General features: G+C 42.7%; 1 protein-coding gene across 1 annotated transcript in view; it reads right to left on the reverse strand.

The window, feature by feature from the left end:
* Positions 1–2,986: 2,986 nt before the first annotated feature.
* LOC119176951 (tachykinin-like peptides receptor 86C) overlaps positions 2,987–18,407 on the reverse strand; it is a 114,679-nt gene continuing 99,258 nt past the window's right edge. The window contains exons 5-6 of the mRNA XM_075878243.1: positions 15,078–15,274; positions 2,987–4,281 (exon numbers count right to left, since the gene is read on the reverse strand). Coding sequence (XP_075734358.1) covers positions 4,050–4,281; positions 15,078–15,274 — 429 coding nt within the window. The 3' untranslated portion in view covers positions 2,987–4,049. The remainder of the gene's footprint in view (positions 4,282–15,077; positions 15,275–18,407) is intronic.

Below are 18,407 nucleotides of genomic sequence, written 5' to 3' on the forward strand. Positions count from 1 at the left end.
ATTAGTTGGGACGTCTTGGCCGTTGCCTGCTACGATGGCAAGAGTACGACTACAGCGTCACACAGGTCGGCAGCACCAAGATGCCGACGCTTTGTCGTGTTGCCCGCTCTCGCCAAGCGCCGAAGATTCACCTTCCATCCGTACGTCACCGACTAGTCACTGTATGTCACCGAACATGTGACGTCAACTGTCGCGTCGCTTCTGTCAGAGCGGCTCCTGATAGTCGTCGCCGCAGCACCGAAATCGCTCACGTCTCTCGACTAAAACAATATATTCGGCGTTGCCGCCCCTTCTAACTAGCTGCCCTTTTTCGCGAATGAGGGAAAATGGTGTTCTTCTTCTTCTCCTCTTCTCGTGGCTCTTACTCAATGCAGGGGCATCGGCCTAGTATTAGCTCAATTTTTTTTGTTTCTTCGCATTACTACTCGTGTAAGCTAGGAATGGGTAATACAACAAATTTAATTACTGAATATAAATATTTCATTAGTTGAAAGGATGAAAAATTTAGCTCAATATTCTTTTATTCTGACTGGTAAATTCCTCTATCGCGTAGAAGATCCCTGTGACTGTAGCCCAGAGTTGAGGCGCCAAATGATAGAATGACTCATTTGGATATTTGCAGACACAAGTGTCGAAGAGTGGTGCTATGAATCTTCTTCTTAATGACGTATACCGGTGACAGGATAGAAAATAATGACTGATTGTTTTCTCCTCCTTACAGAAGAGGCAAAGAGGAGACAGCGCTTGACTTGCTCTATGCAGGTAAAAGCTGGGGGAGATAACCCGGCAGCGAAGTGTGGTTATGGCCACTTCCATTGTTCTCGACCGCGATAACTCACTGTTCCAGGGAAATATTAGCTGCTTATTGATGTAACCGGGAGGTCTGCCCAGAGGACCGGAGCCAGCCAGAATCTCGAGGAGATGTCGAGGAGAGGAGCCCGGAGCTGCTAACGGTAACTTTTAGTTTGCAATATTTACAGGTAGCGTGTTACATGATGGTGGTAGCATCATGGAAGCTCTCGATGGAACTATGATGAGAGCTTCTGCGAGCTTGGGAGAGCCCGTGAGAACTTGTCGGGAGCGCCTCGGCGCTCTCGTTTTATGCCCTGGCCTTCCAAGGGTTCTCTGCATGAAAAACAATGGAGGCCAGGGCATTTCATTGAAAATTGCCATATTCACCTCCGCCTCCGAAAGGGAAAGGTCCTCCTTTCCGACCAAGGAAAGAGAGAAGAAACACGCCCAGTTCGTCCCATGGCGAGGGAAAAAACACTGCACACCACGCCCAACACAGCACAGCACAGCATGATGACGTGGAGTCTTACGTGGAAGTCCATTTCGTAGTCTGTTGCAGTGATGGGCATGTGGCGCCAGGCAGACCACAACTTGTGGAAACAGCGGCACCAAGGCGCCATGGAGAACGTGAGAAAGGCACCCGCAGACGGTTCTGAGACGCTGGGGCCCTTTGCCCGGAGCACCTAGACGACAAAGCAAGCCGCCTTGACGGCCAACAACTCTTCCTAATCCGTCAGTCGGTCAGGCGTGTCCAAAGGGTTTACGAGGGGCGCCGACGACCTGGGATAACTAGAAGAATGATTTCTTTGTTGTTGCCACTCTTGGTGCATCTCTGGGAGCGCTGACTCGGAAGAAATCAGGGTAGGCCCAGCCGCAATGTCTCATGCGTCAAAGCGGCGTCAAGCCAGGTGAGCCGACCATAACATTATATTCTGGAGAAGCTGTCAAGACAGGGTCTGATAAGCATTTTTTGAAAGTTACTGTGCGAAATCGTGCAACTGTAATGTATGTTGTCAGTGAGAACACCGGAATTATTGGCACCAAAACCACCGCCTTTGCTAAATAATCAGCACTTTCGTTTAAAAACAAACCCTTGTGTCCTGGTACCCAAATTAAGTGGAGACATTGTAGATGCGTGGGAGCTGGTATTCTGAAAAGCTTTAGAAGAAGTGTTTCTCCAGATGCAGAGAGAGAACACACATCAGTGATAATTGCTACTGCTGTATTTAAACTGTGACCACTGACTATGCACTTTATCTTCATCTGTACAACCAAACCATTGGAACGATCATCATCGTTTGTCACGCGGACTGGACCTCTTTTTCTCTCGCACGTCTGGAAAGAAATATAACCTGGCTACTGCCGTATCGGACGTCGTCTCGTAATAATTACAAAGCACACAAAAGCAAAAAGACAAAACAATAATAAAATAATAACAAAACAGTAACCAGAACTTCTATGTGCATATACACACACATCTACAACCACGCGTGAACGTCATTTCAGACAAACAGCTCTAACTACAAACGGTTTTTTCGACGTAATGGAACCCACGTATATACAATAATTCTTACAAGCAATGACCGACATTGATACGTATGATTCGAAAGGCCATACACCATGAAACATAACAAGGCATGCAAAAAACGCCAGGCCTGCGCGGACTACGCAGCACTGTCACAGCAAAAGCTGGAAGAGCGGCCTCTTAGAGCCTTTTGCTAACACCGTTTGCGTTATAGCCAACCTGCCAAGTACACAACTCCGAGGGATTTCAGCGTTTTTTATGTCTCTATTTGAATAATATTTAAAAGCATAATATTTGTGTTGTGTTGAAGTCCGTAGAAAACTACCGTCTTCGGTGAGGCTTGACGCAGAATGAGTTTTTCTTGGCCATAATAAGAACCATGCACAATATGCTCAGATGAAAACCTTGGGATGAAAATAACTGACATAACTACTACTACAGATGATATGCCACTAAAAATGAAAAAAAAATCAGTGGCATTTTAAAGTAAGCGCACACAGCTGTGCCGTCTGCTTCAACTCAAAAGTGTAGTTCCTAACAATGTGGCCAGAAAATTTAACTCTGAACAGTAGTCAAACTGGCATTTGGGAGCGTTAGTAAGAATTTATTTCTTTAATGTGCCGCCGCAGAATAACCCCAACACATGAAATTGCACATGAACACGAGCAATGACTCTCAGATGAACTTTATTTACATGAGCAAGACATTAACACACCAACAAAAACTGAACACTTTTTAGCCATTTAAATTCACGATCCCAATTTATGTAACAAGAAAGAAGGCAGAATCATAGATACTTTATTTTGTGCAGGCCATACCTCTATATAAGGAGTGTGTTGCCACACTCCTCACAGTGCAGTGCGATATGTTGCTATAGTCCTTACCATAACTGAATGCTTAAATGCTTAATAATTGTTCAATTTTGATACATTCCGGACTGATCTATATAGACTGAGGCGCAAGACAAAGGAATGTTGCTCACCACAACTGAATCATTCTGAATTGCTTGTGGTGCACACCGCAACCTACCGTGTGGCGTTATTTGTTTCCTTTGCTTTTCTCTCGTATGTGTGCCAAGTTCTGGCAACCGGAAAAAAAGTTTGCCTCTATCGGCATACGTTTGGTTTTATGTCAATGAGATAACGAGCAACCATCTAGTATTGATGCAGCTTGTTTGAATTTCATTAGCTTTTTGTTGTTGTTGTTGTATGAACCCTTACTGAATATTAGTGCACAAATCAACTATTGATATGCACTGGACAAAACGTGGTATCGGATACCCACGGATTCAAAATTAGCAGCTGTCTGCACACGCTAGTTTTATGTGATAGGAAAGTCTTTATGAAGGGTGAAGCGGAGACCTGAAATGGCTCTAACATCTTTAACCACTTTTCAGCGCTAGTATTTGGAAGTTTTTTGTGTGTTTTTTTTTTTGGTGTGGCCAGAAATACTGAAAAAAAATGAAGGAATAGGGGGCTATTCAACAACACAACAACCAAACTTAGGTAGCTCAGAGCTACCGAAGCTAGGACTAATAAATAGTCTGAGCTACCGAAGGTAGCTCAGACACTTTATTAAACAATGTGCTTTTTTTTCGTGGCGTGTCGATGAAAATTTGATCAACAGTGTTGACGCACTGCCCGACAGGAAGCCTCTACATTATCGGCTTGTCGATTCAGTATTCTGTAGGGCTGTAGTTCCTATTTTTATTGGTTGTACTTGCTGTTTTTCATTACATGTGGACATCAATTTGTTCTGTTTTAGTACTTGGTAATGGCACACTGCGAGAGATGCGAACGTGGTTCACAGTGCTGTCGTTTCGTGCCATCTTGGAATTTGTGTGGAGGCTTCGAGTCCTACTGGCCACGCTGAACCGGCTGTGGGTGAGGCTGTACTGGCGCTCATCTCGGGGCTCCAGTGAACGCATGCAGCAGCAAAGCAAGCGCCTGAAGTACCGCTTGAACCTGCAAATCATCAATTACGGTTCCACAGCATCCTTTGACACGATCTGCAGACGTAAGGCTGTATCTGTATGGATACTTCTGAGCCCTTTATGCACGAACAATGTTTTAATTGTAAAATAACTGATCCATGTGAGCAGTACGCAACTCATTATACTTAATGTTTCCAAGCACGTCATTCACTTTAGTATCAAGTCTGGAAGCCTTTCATGTCATCCATAGTCAGCTGGTTTTGTTTCTTAGGGCTCAACAGTTTCTTAGCAAGAAATGACGTTTAGTTTTCCTAAATAACGTTCAGCTATCTGTTATTACAGCGAAAGCTGTTATGAGATGACAACTCGAATCACGCGCAGTTGTCCGCTGCCACTGCTGCCGGTGTCCATAACCCCGTCGCGCGAAATAAGAAAAAAACTAGAACCAATGACACAGTGGGGCTCGAACCCAAATCCATTGGATGCCAGCCCAGTATTCTACTTCTGAGCTACGCCGGTGCTTGTCACTTGGCAAACTTGCCTTAGGCAGGCTTGATGTAGGGAAAGCAATCACATTAATACGAATTATAAAGCGTTTTAAAACATCAAAAGACAACCAGTCGTCGCACAGTGCAAATAACGTACCGAGAGGGCCGTCCAATGCTCCAACCCATTATAAAAGTTTGTTTTTGTTGCCCTAATAACTGAGGTGCGTACCCACTTCAGCCATAACTCCTCATCGTCGTCAGCCACTGCATGAACCATTGGCACAAAAGTCTTTGCAAGTGTTTAGCGGATACCACGCTTCTCAGAAGAATGACGAAAAATAGCATAGCGAATTCCGGCACTACCCCCAAAAATTAATTAATAATGCTCTAGTGGGCATCAGGCAAGTGTGCTTGCGGTAGTTACCCAATGAGTGTTTTTAAAAGGCTCTGAAAGGCTGTTCTTCAAGTTTTCGCTGTGACTGTACTGCGCCTTTCGCGCCGGTCTCACGTTTTTAGTCAAGGTAACTCACAGTTCAATCTCTGTCAATCGAGGGTGCTCCTGTGACAGTAACATTCCCTAGGGTTTTCATTGATATGCACATGTGCTGAAAGACCCTTATACCCTTGTAGTTCTACATACTCCGTAATGCTTTCATCTATCTTCATATCTTAACATGGCATCTATAGAACATTTTGTTATTTATGTCACTATTTTAATAGTTAAATGGGTATTCACTTACTAATACCTGTTTTTAAAGCATATATAATGCCATATCAGCCTTTTTTTCACTGATCGCATATTCTATTACTTCAAGGCTACATTTTGGCCCACAGAATTCATGGCTGGTGTTTGCTCCACTAAACTCTGAACATCCTCATCACGCTACTTGCTTTACACTGAACGAGCTCTGATATATAATCGTAACCCGGAGCTGAAGGCGTGGCTTCGGTGCTACGTCAAGCGCAACGTGTCCTGCTAGTTCCGGAAGCAGCAGTTTCAAATACATGATATACATCTACGCAGCCATCTGGCTCGGAGGCTTTGAAGGGGCTTCCTGTGCATAAATCGATTGTTGTAGATTCTCCGAATAAGTACCGTTCCATATCATTAACAATCATTTCGCTGAAAATTTTTGAACATATAACATTTACTCACAACTAATTGGATCCATTTATTCAAATTCCTTTTTCAGTATAAATGCGAAGTATTTCTTTTTTTATTGACATGTTATATAAATAGATGATGGCGCACAAGTATTGTGCCAGCTACTTTTTAGTCTTTAAATGACAGCTGGAACACATATCTTAAAGGAAAACATGCCAAGCAGTGCATGAAAATAGAACACTCGAACACACATATGCAAAAACACACTTATACGTACATATCACAACACAATGATAAGGAAATATTCAAAAGTCAACGAATGAAGTCTCTGATAAAGTCCCTCGTTAACATTCGATCCAACCAGCACTAAACAGCAGAGCACACGTCTGGTGCTTATGTAGATGTATCCCCTCTTGTGTACATAACAGTCGACACGTCTTTCACTTCAGCACACACACATGATGGGTGTCATTAGATACTGCGCATAATAAATACATGTGTTATACAAATGAAAGTTCGTTATTTCTCAGTCCTTTCCAGCAATTCTGCTGTCTTGCAAAAAATGTTTTAACATCTTTAAAGCGTGCGTCTTTAAAACTCCAGTTGGCCATGGGCCCAGAAGTTTCTTGATGCTAAGCGGTCTGTGGTCTAATGCCAACAGTTGCAGTTTAGAACGGCGTCTCGGCGTGTCATGATGTGCGCAGTCTATGAGAAAGTGACATACGTCTTCATCTATAACTGCGAATTCGCATTCGGGACTTTTAGCTCTGCCAATTCTGTGCAAAAAATGTTTTGTAGGTGCGGTGCCTAGCCTCAAACGGCGAATAAAAGTTTCCATACTTCTATATAATGCTAGCGTAATTTCGAATTCAATGAATGGATTGATGTGATATAAATCGCAGCTCTTTGTACTTTGGTCAAAACAAGCAGTTTTTCTTATTCTGAAAGTTGTAGTTTTTATAATACTATGCAATTCAGTTTCCGAAGTTGGTAAAGAAACAGTAACATCATTACGATCTGCTTGTCGTGCCGCTTCATCGGCAGCTGTGTTTCTAGGAATGTCGCAATGGCCAGGTATCCACGGAATTTTGATCTCATGTTGCGCCTTGCTTGCTTTGGTGAGCTTTTTCAGTGTTTCGTACGTCATACTTTCACTAATTACTGTCGTGTTTGTACTGGAGAGTGATGTTAATGCGGCCCGTGAATCGCTGAAAAGTACTCCTTTTCGCGCGTCTGCTGCCGAGTTTCTCAACTTTATAGCATACAGAATAGCGAAAGCTCAGCTGTTGTAGATGACGTCATGCGACATAATTTAAGTGAATCCTAAATATTGAGCAATGGTATAATTAATGCTGATGTTGAATACGTTGTATTACTTGAGCCATTTCTGTAAACTTGCAGGTACCCTGGATAACGCATGTGTATCTGATAAAGTGCTAGTTGTAGAGCAGCATGGGTGAACATGTTTATCTTTCTGATTATGCCATCTACTGACAATTCAATTCTTAGTATTGCAAGCAGCCACGGAGGATAGTCAACTTCCGAGCTCCAAAATTCATCTCTTGGTAATGTACGTAGATTAATCCTTATTTTTTTCATGAGCATTGCTTTTATCTCTTCGTAAAATCTCCAGTGCCAATGGGATGTCTTTGTGTTGCTTCTGTAAGCGAAAAAAATGGCGGCATATTTTGATTGTTCTCATGACTGGAAAGAATGGTTGTCCAGTCTCTGCTATGACAAGGCTGCTGGAAGTCGCTCGTGGAACACCTAGGCAGGCGCACAGTTTCCTAGCTAATACTCTGAAATCGCTCCTCTGAAGTGCAGGAAAGGCCGTGTAAGACTGTTGCAGAATATGGAATTTTTCTCATATTAAAGCATTGTAAACAGCGAGCATAGATGATACAGATCTGCCCCATGGTGTCCCAGCTATTCTGCGGTGTATATTCACTAGCATATTCACCTGGTTTACGAGTTTCTTTATGTAGGTGCCCATGATAGCTGCCTATCAAGTATTACTCCGAGAAACCGAAGCTGTGTCACCGTAACTAGTGGTTCTCCCTCCAAAGTGAGATTGATGTTTTTTTTTTTTAACTTCTTACGGGTGAAGGGCAATACAGCTGTCTTTGCGTGTGACAGAACCATTCCTCTTTCTTTTCAAAAGCAGTTAATAATGTATATGCCGTCTTTCAATGCAATCTGAACTAGCCAAACGTCCATGCCAGACACCCAAATGCACACGTCATCTGCAAATCTATCTATCTATCTATCTATCTATCTATCTATCTATCTATCTATTTATCTATCTATCTATCTATCTATCTATCCATCTATCTATCAATCTAGCCGCCTACGACTTTTAGCTCTCCTGGCCGTTTAGGTAATGGTATCAATACCAAAATTGGTGTGCCATAACATGACTGTATGACGAGCTTAAGTGATTATTCCTAACATGAAAATCATGATATCTATGTCATGAATGTCATGATTTAAATTCACATGACGTTCCAAAACTGGCATGGTGTGACAAAGCTGCACTACGAACACAAGTGACAGACCCTAACATTGAAATTATGACACGCGTGTCATGTAACAACATGACTATATGCCACACTCATGATGCGCTGGCGGTCGTTTCGCTTGCTTCACATATACCAGATTAGGTATTACGGGCCGTGAATAGATTACGAGGGTATGTGACTGGTACAAACTGATCATGAGATACGTGTCATGTAACAACATGGCTACATGCCACAATCATGATGCGTTCGCGGTTGTTTCGCTAGCTTCACATAAACCGAATCCGGTAATACGTCACGTCAATGGATAACGAAGGTATGTGGCCGGTGCAAACATGATAGCCATGATATGCGTGCCATGTAAGAACATGGCCACATACACGCTCATGATGTGCTCGCAGCCGTTTTGCTAGCTTTACATATAATAAATTTGCTATTACGTGACGTGAATAGACGACGAAGATAAATGACACGTCCAAACATGACAATAATTCATGCGTGTCACGTAAAACTTGACTACCGGCAATGCTCATAGTGTGTAATACCAAATTCTGTGTATGTGAAACAGCAAAATGACCGTGAGCACATCATGAGCATGGCATGTAGTCATGTTCCTACATGACACGCATATCATAATTATCATGTTTGCCCTAGTCATATACCTTCTTCACCCATTCACGTCATGTAACACCAAAGTTGGTATATGTGAAGCTAGTGAAATGACCAAAAGCGCACTATGAGCGTGGCATGTATAGTCACGTTCTTCCATGACCCGCATATGATGATTATTATGTTTGTATCAGTCATATACCTTCGTCGTCTATTCATGTCATGTAACACCAAATTTGGTATATGTGAAGCTGGCGAAACGACAGCGAGTGCATCATGAGCGTAGCACTAAGTCATGTTCCTACGTGACACGCATATCATGATTATAATGTTTGCACCAGTCACATACCTTCATCATTTATTCACGTCAAGTAACACCAAATTCAATATATGTGAAGCTAGCGAAACGACTGCAAGCGCATCATGAGCGTAGCATGTAGTCGTGTTCTTAAATGACACTAATGTCGTGATTTCAACTTGAGAGAATGTCAGTTATTTTCGCCATACAGTCATGTCATACCATACCAATTTTCCCAATATGTCATGTGAACGAAACCACCGCAGGAGCAGCAAGTCCATGACGTGTAAATCATGACATTCAAGACATGCATATTATAATTTTCAAGTTACAACTAGTCATTTATGCTCGTCATGCAATGATGTTATGCCATATCAATCTTGGTGTAGTAAGCTAAATGTCGAGGTTGGATGGATGGATGGATGGATGGATGGATGGATGGATGGATGGATGGATGGATGGATGGATGGATGGATGGATGGATGGATGGATGGATGGATGGATGGATGGATGGATGGATGGATGGATGGATGGATGGATGGATGGATGGATGGATGGATGGATGGATGGATGGATGGATGGATGGATGGATGGATGGATGGATGGATGGATGGATGGATGGATGGATGGATGGATGGATGGATGGATGGATGGATGGATAGATAGATAGATAGATAGATAGATAGATAGATAGATAGATAGATAGATAGATAGATAGATAGATAGATAGATAGATAGATAGATAGATAGATAGATAGATAGATAGATAGATAGATAGATAGATAGATAGATAGATAGATAGATAGATAGATAGATAGATAGATATACAGTCAAACTCGGCGAAGTTTGCTAAGAATCGCTTCGGATTGAAAAAAGTCCTGTCAACGAACTCATGATCTCTGGGTCCGCAGCGACAGATACCGTGTACGCTACCCACTGCGCTATGGTCATATACTTCGTACATTCAAGAAATACACTTGTTATATGAGGAAATACATGAGCGCACAAGGTAGCAGGAAAAGCACTTGACAGGAAAGACGCTCACTTACAACTGAACTTTTATTAGAAAACATTCATTGCACGAGAACACAAACGCACAGGCACAACCAACTATCACTTCAAGGTTCCACTCCCCTCCCCTCCCTCAAAAAAGGAGGTATACGTTTATCTACTTCAACAGCTCAAAAACCACACCTCTTTTTCACTTATTGCTACTGAAGGAACACTGATACATGTGCTTGCGTTCGCCCTAATCTGTTCTGCTTGCATGATTTCTCTGGTCAGTTTGCGTATTGATCTGCCCAGAATTCTCATGCTGCCAAACTGCGGATTGCACCCACAATCGCTGCAGTGCATTGACAAGTGCCTGCCACCTGCGAGAACCTTCTAGGACGTCACATGTTCTCGGAGTCACTCATTTAAACAGCGAGCCGTCTGGCCGAAGTACACTTTTCCGCAACTCAAGGGGATTATGTACACAACCCCTGAATTACACAGTACGAACAGAGTGGCATGTTTTTTGGTGCAGCCGCTCTTGTTCACCCTTCCACGATTTCCTATCATGGGGCACAGTTTTGCCAGTTTGCAGGGAGCCGTGACAACAACGCGTTCCCCGTGCTTGCGCCCAATCTTCATCAAGGAGTGCGAAATCTTGTGCATATAGGGCTAGGCTACAACCGTATTTGTTGACCTCGTTTCCGCCGTGTTGGTGGTACTTAACCTGTTTAACTTCTTTAACGTGGTACTGCCTACTGCCACAAGCAAGCTGTCTGGGTAACCCGAACTGAGCAGGCATCTTACTTGGTTCTGGGCGCAAGCATGGAGTACGCGTTGTTCTCACGGCTCCCTGCAAACTGGCAAAACTGTGCCCCATGATAGGAAATCGTGGAAGGGTGAACAAGAGCGGTTGCACACCCCGCCGCAGTGGTCTAGTGGCTAAGGTACTCGGCTCCTGACCCGCAGGTCGCGGGATCGAATCCCGGCTTCGGCGACTGGATTTCCGATGGAGGCGGAAATGTTGAAGGCCCGTGTGCTCAGATTTGGGTGCACGTTAAGGAACCCCAGGTGGTCGAAATTTCCGGAGCCCTCCACTATGGTGTCTCTCATAATCATATGGTGGTTTTGAGACGTTAAACCCCACATATCAATCAACAGCGGTTGCACCAAGAAACATGCCATGCTGTTCGTACTGTGTATTTCAGGGGTTGTGTACATAATCCCCTTGAGCTGCGGAAAAGTGTACATCGGCCAGACGGCTTGTTGTTTAAATGACCGACTCCGAGAACATGCGACGTCCTAGAAGGTTCTCGCAGGTGGCAGGCACTTGTCAATGCACTGCAGCGATTGTGGGTGCAATCCGCAGTTTGGCAGCATGAGAATTCTGGGCAAATCAATACGCAAACTGACCAGAGAAATTATGGAAGCAGAACAGATAGGGCGAACGCAAGCACGTGCATCAGTGTTCCTTCAGTAGCAATGAGTGAAAAAGAGGTGTCTTTTATGAGTTGTTGAAGTAGATAAATGTATACCTCCTTTATTGGGGCATGGGGGGTGGGGGTGAAACCTCTAAGTGATAGTTGGTTGCGCCTGCGCGTTTGTGTTCTCGTGCAATGAATGTTTTCTAATAAAAGTTAAGTTGTAAGTGGGCGTCTTCCTTGTCAAGTGCTTTTCCTGCTACCTTGTGCGCTCATATATTTCCACATTATGTTTTACCAACTGGCCCAGCATTCCACTTTATCGCTTTTTATATATTCCCCAGTTCTCTCAGCGTTTTCGGTAAGTGACAATAATGCATCATGACGTTTAGTTCCTTCAACGCGTCGTTTGCAAACGTCTGTTTCATTGAACGCGTTTCTAATAGGAGTATGCTAAATTTGTCAACGCCAAACACGCCCCCAGGTGGTGATCTTAGCACAAGCACCTGTGTTGCTCATAGCATTCGTCAATACCAAAAACACAGCTCTGCAACGCATAGAGCAATGCGCCTTGTTCGTACGAATGTGACTCCGCGTTCGCCGCTTACGGTCGCCTCACAAAAAAAAAAAACGTGGCCGGCGAAAAGACAACACACAACGCGCATTGCGTTTGCCTGTGGACAGGCCATGCATTCAATAGCTCCAACGTGCCGCGAAAAAGAAGCCTCGGCCCAGTTTGTTGAGTCCAATCAGTAAAGCTCTTCTGTCTGTGCCATCGCTGTCTCTGGCTCCACTCTCACCTATATGAACACATGGGTTTGTTTAATCAATATTGATAGATCTTAGTCGTGGGTATGGACATGTATGACTACGCGTTAACGTGGATGCATATCAAGCACCAATATATATTGGGTAAGCTCTCTTATATCAATGTACGGTAAGCATTCAACTGCTTCTATAAGGACACGTTTTCCTTTTGTGTTTTTACCTATCTCTATTACGGAAGAGTCAAACATGACTTTCTCTTCTTTTTTTTCTTCTGAACTGGACTTATCACTGTTTCTTTTCATTTTCTTTCAGTGTTTTCAATCCTATAAAGTATTAAAATAAATAACTAAATAAATAAATGTGTATATAAATAAATAAATGTACTTTTCTTTCTCCTATGGTCGCATGTGTACTTCATGGCACAGAAAGCTTTAGTCTGTCCGGCTCTTCGTTTTGGGGAGGCTTAATGCTACCAAAATGTAATTTGTGATGTACTCAAAAGGACCGTCAGAACTGGAAAATGCCATCCTGCTATGTTCAGAGTTATAATGTAGCTTTTATATGCTGACTCTGGTCTGTACTATTGCTATACGTGTTCATTTTCGTCTATACTCATTCAAAGCCTGAATAACTTGCGGAGGATACCAGGGCAGGCGAAAGCAGGATAAAAGCAATATTACAAATGTATTCGAGCTACATAATCATCCGAATTCACATTCAAGCTTTTATCCTGTACTGTTACGGGAATGCGAATATCCTAAAACTTCGAATAATGAACCCACTAGTGACGTATTCGATTCGGTACTCGAATTGAACTTATCTTGAATAATCAGCACCAACCGGAAGGCCCCAAAGCAACAGAACATTGGAACATTGAGGAGTCGTTTGTTTTGTTTTATTCATTGCGTAACGGGAATGCTTGGAGCGCTAGCTTTTGCGGGGCTGCCGGAGCCATATTGATCGCAGGATGAACACACGCTTGCTTAAAATATCAGTGTCATTGATGCAGAAGAGTCATCAATCCGCTATCATATTATGAGCTAGGTGATTTTGTCGGCCAGGCTAGCGTGGCCCATCGATCGAGACACATCAGAGCATTGTGTATCTGCTGCACTCAATTCTTTTTCTTCCTGTTTTCTATTTACTTTGGAAATAGGTCATTGCATAACGTTGTGTGTATTTTTACATCTGTTTCGGTTATTGTATTATGCATTACTGTGTTAATTCTTTCACTGTGCAGCAGCTGTATTGAATTAGTCAGTTCGTGTCTCCATCTTTTAATAAATGAAGATGAAGAATAAAACTGCAATCATCTTCGGAAGACCATGCAATATTTATAAACGTCTGCATGAATAAATTCACACGCAGGTGTTTTGTCGCGTGTGCGCGCGTACGTGTGTGTGTGTGTGTGTGTGTGTGTGTGTGTGTGTGTGTGTGTGTGTGTGTGTGTGTGTGTGTGTGTGTGTGTGTGTGTGTGTGTGTGTGTGTGTGTGTGTGTGTGTGTGTGTGTGTGTGTGTGTCAGAAGACCATGCAATGTTTGTACACGTCTGCATGAATAAACACGTAAGTGTTTGTTGCGTGTGCGTCCGTACGTACGTACGTACGTGCGTGCGTGCGTGCGTGCGTGCGCGCGCGCGCGCGCGCGTGTGTGTGCGTGTGTGTGTGTGTGTGTGTGTGTGTGTGTGTGCGTGCGTGCGTGCGTGTGTGTGTGTATGTGTGTGTGTGTCAGAAGACCATGCAATGTTTGTACACGTCTGCATGAATAAACACGTGTTTTGTCGCGTGTGTGTGCGTGTGTGTGTGTGTGTGTTGTGTGTGTGTGTCAGAAGACCGTGCAATGTTTGTACACATCTGCATGAATAAACACGTGTTTTGTCGCGTGTGCATGTGTGTGTGTGTGTGTGTGTGTGTGTGTGTGTGTGTGTGTGTGTGTGTGTGTGTGTGTGTGTGTGTGTGTGTGTGTGTGTGTGTGTGTGTGTGTGTGTGTGTGTGTGTGTGTGTGTGTGTGTGTGTGTGTGTGTGTGTGTTAGGTTTGCCAGTTAAAAGTCGTCATAGAATGTTTCATAAACTTTGAGAATATGTGTTGTAAAGAAATATTGTGGATTTGTATAGCTTTTTTGAAAATGGTTACCTCACCATTCAAGAACTGTATATTCAAACAGTATTGTGATTCGTGTCAGATTCGGTTCTAAAATACACTGTTCGCACACCCCTGTTTATTTTCTTTGTGTATTCACAATAAATGCACTTGTACACAATCTGCTTTGACACAGCACTGCACATTCTTACTGAGACGAAGCAAGGAAAACTTCACATGAACTGGCCCCTGCTTTGCAATGTGGCAGCTTTTATTTTTTCGAATGTTACAGGTATTGCCTAAATCTCTAAATTGAAGGCCTTTTGCACTAAATGTATACATACAGCATTAATTTTTTAACCTACTATGCTTATTTTACCTTGGAGCTGCAATTCAAAGTATTTTATTGTTAAAATACACATGCATGTTATTGTGGCCGTAGAGTGGTAACTCAAATTTGAAGTAGTTTTACATAGAGCACCAGCCTTAGCACCTTGGATTCTGGTGCTTGGACGTTGAGAATGCTTCATTGCCTTTCGCGCAGTACTGACCTCTGGTTCATGCAATAGTAGACGATAGGGTTGTACGTCGTATGGGCCATGGCAAGCCAGTACATCGCCAGGTAGACGTGCTGAATGCAGTCCGCGTAGGCGGCACCCGGGTGATGAAATAGGTAGATGAAGTAAGCGTGGTACGGAAGCCATGATACCGTGAACAATATGACCACAGTCAGCAACATCTTCACCACCTGCGCGCAAACGCAGAAATAAAAGCAATGGGCTCTTTCTCGTTTAAGGTTGGCCCTTATAACAACAAATGAAGCATTTAAAGCAGAACAAATTGCCCGTGACATGATTTCTTGTGAGATTTCGTATTTCCACTCCATTAAAGTTTGAATTCCCAATGCCCTTGGCAGCCATGCATTGAGGAAGTAATTGAGTTAATTCGTCTAATTATGTATTCCTTCTCTTTGCTTTGACTATTACTTATCAGGATAATTTTCTAATGACGGTGAAACGCAGAATTTATTTTCACTCTCCAAAGCACCTTCGTGCTTTAGAGAGTGCTGTTGTTTTATGGGCATCCAACTCAACTGCTGGACGACTTCGGCTGTACATGACTTCCCAGGCCCAGCTCAGTTGGCTCGGGCAAGACTCGGGCGAGCTCAAGAAATTTGCGCCTCATTTTCGAGCCTTAGCCGAGCTCATAATAGGTTCGGAAGGCTATATGATAATATAAATTTCTGCAGATCATAAAACCGTATCCCAACGAAAATCCTCGGCTAGTGGCTCCAGTCGATTTCATGCGAAATCGCGACAGAAGTGGTACTGCACAGTGGGATACACTGCACAAACTAGTGTTTAATATCGGCGCTCGGATAACAGTGACAAAGAGTACCAGTCGTCCACCACCATTATTATACTCTCGGCTGATTATCGCGATAATAGGGTACACGCCGTACGAATCAAGGTGACCTGCTTGAACCGTGCATTAGACACATGAGCGGAGGCGGAGAAAAGTGATTTCGAAGAGTGGCAAAGCTTCACGGAGTCAGAAAAAAATTGTTAACCATCGGAAGTTATTTTTGCTGCATTGGCGTTGAATGCATTGAAAGGTATATGTGCTGTGAAAGACTAGTCTGAAGACATTACGGTGTTGTTTTCATTTACTCAAAGTGTTATGTATTAGCCACAACAATAAATAACCGATGAAGTTCCAGTACAACCTAATCAATATATTTAATACCAGAATATGTGACGGGGTGGAAAGTTGTAACTAATTTTTCGCTGCCTTATAAGATTAGATATTTTTCGACAACAATTCATGATTTTTTCTTTTGCATTGCTTTGCGTTATATTGTGTGATAGTGATATAAAAAGCGATGGAAAATTTTCAATTTGTTGCTACAGTAAGTAACGCAGAAGGAAGTGTTAGAATATTAATTTTGAATCTGAACTGTCTGGTAGGCAATAGTACAACTTGATACTGGAGGGAGGATATGAACTCACTTTTTGCTGACTTGAGCTCTGAATATACCACGTTTTATCGCATAGTAAGTCAAACTAAGCAAGCTCGAAGTTTCAAGTACTCATAATATTTTGTAAATTCTTTAAGTAAATGTAGAGGCTGTAGAGTTTTATACCATTGGTCAAAGAAGTACGGGGGGAGGGGAAGCTGTACCTTATGAAATTTTAAGTTACGAGTAAAATATATTTTTACAAGCTGCCCAACTCTCGTGTTTACAGCATAAAATGCATTGGTATTTATAGCACCATGCCTTATGTTTTTATGCCGGAACAATGACACGACTGATATAAACTTATGACCTTTCCTTGCAGAGCCATTATAATTTTAATAAATTCCATGATTCAGCTTTCCACTTAAAACACAAAGCAATTCTAAACTTATCGCATCTCATGGGCCTTCCCCAAGGAGCTTCAGCGCTCTAGGCGGGTATCTGCCCCTTAATGAAACACAACTTGGGTTTTATAAATTCGCTACAGAGCTGGGCAATATCAAGAATACATGCATCTGACATACTACTATCTTGGCTACTCTTTGATTATCTTGTATTTGTATGGCGATACGTCGCACAAGACGAGTATCTATATATGCATTTACACTACATTCGATAAGCTATGATGGATCTTGAGATACCAGATACTGCGGTCGCAACGCTATACCGTGCGAAACAACAATCGCTGACTGAGTTCCGCTTCTCAGGCTGGTACTGGTGCCACTAAGCCACCTGAATAAAACTAAGGGCCAAACATGATTTTGTTTTTTCACCAAACACCATGCTTCGCCGCCCTGGTCTAGTGGCTAAGGTACTCGGCTGTTGACCCACAGGTCGCGGGATCGCATCCCGGCTGTGGCGGCTGCATTTCCGATGGGGGTGGAAATGTAGGCCCGTGTGCTCAGATTTGGGTGCACGTTAAAAAACCCCAGGTGATCGAAATTTCCGGAGCCCTCCACTACGGCATCTCTCATAATCATATCATGGTTTTGGGACGTTAAACCCCACAAATCAATCAATCACCAGACACCACCAGTCAGGGAAGACTATGATGTGGGCGCATTCCTTTCGGTGAAGTAGAGCAACACGACATAGCTCGCGCAGTCTCGACAGAAACTACGCTCGCGTGCTTGCCCACGTGCCTTTTGTTTACGAGATCTCTTCCCTTTTCAGTTTTGTCAGAGGCATGACACTCATCATTAGCCACATGCAAGCGTGGCGTATCACAATTCATGCGACGACCACAGCAGGAATTCTGAAGCCGCTCTCAAGCGTAGAACGATAGCAAAACCGGTACTGATACTAATAGAAAAAGCACTTACCCATCAGAGGATATCTTGGCGTACCATGCCGCTTTATTTCTACTATTTTTATTCAAAGAGGTTTTGAAAATATAATATGATTTTTTACTTTCTTTTTACTACTTTCTTTTTCTCTCAGCACTGTTTTCATAAACTTTTAGTATTTCTTTTTTGTGATGTTATACCTATATGCTTATTTCATATTTGTTGTGCATGATTGACTGCCTTTCCTGCTGCTTTGTCAACTTGTGAACGGGGTCAGGGCCTCGTCAAGCTCTTGAGCTTTTAGTCCTGTACTCCACCTTACCTAAAGGAAATAATATGATTTATTTATTTATTTATTTATTTATTTATTTATTTATTTATTTATTTATTTATTTATTTATTTATTCTTAGCACAAGTGTTGTCCCAGTTTTTCTTCTCTTACATCAAGCACATCACCTAGTGCTCTGAATTATTCTTTTAGTCTGGTGAATATGCATTAAACCTTTTGTAAAGTAAAGACAAAATGAACTGTGTGTATGACTCTTACCTATGATTGCTCTCTTTATTTTTCTTTCTA

Source organism: Rhipicephalus microplus, chromosome X, assembly GCF_043290135.1.
Source record: "Rhipicephalus microplus isolate Deutch F79 chromosome X, USDA_Rmic, whole genome shotgun sequence".
NCBI classification, from domain to species: Eukaryota; Metazoa; Arthropoda; class Arachnida; order Ixodida; family Ixodidae; genus Rhipicephalus; species Rhipicephalus microplus.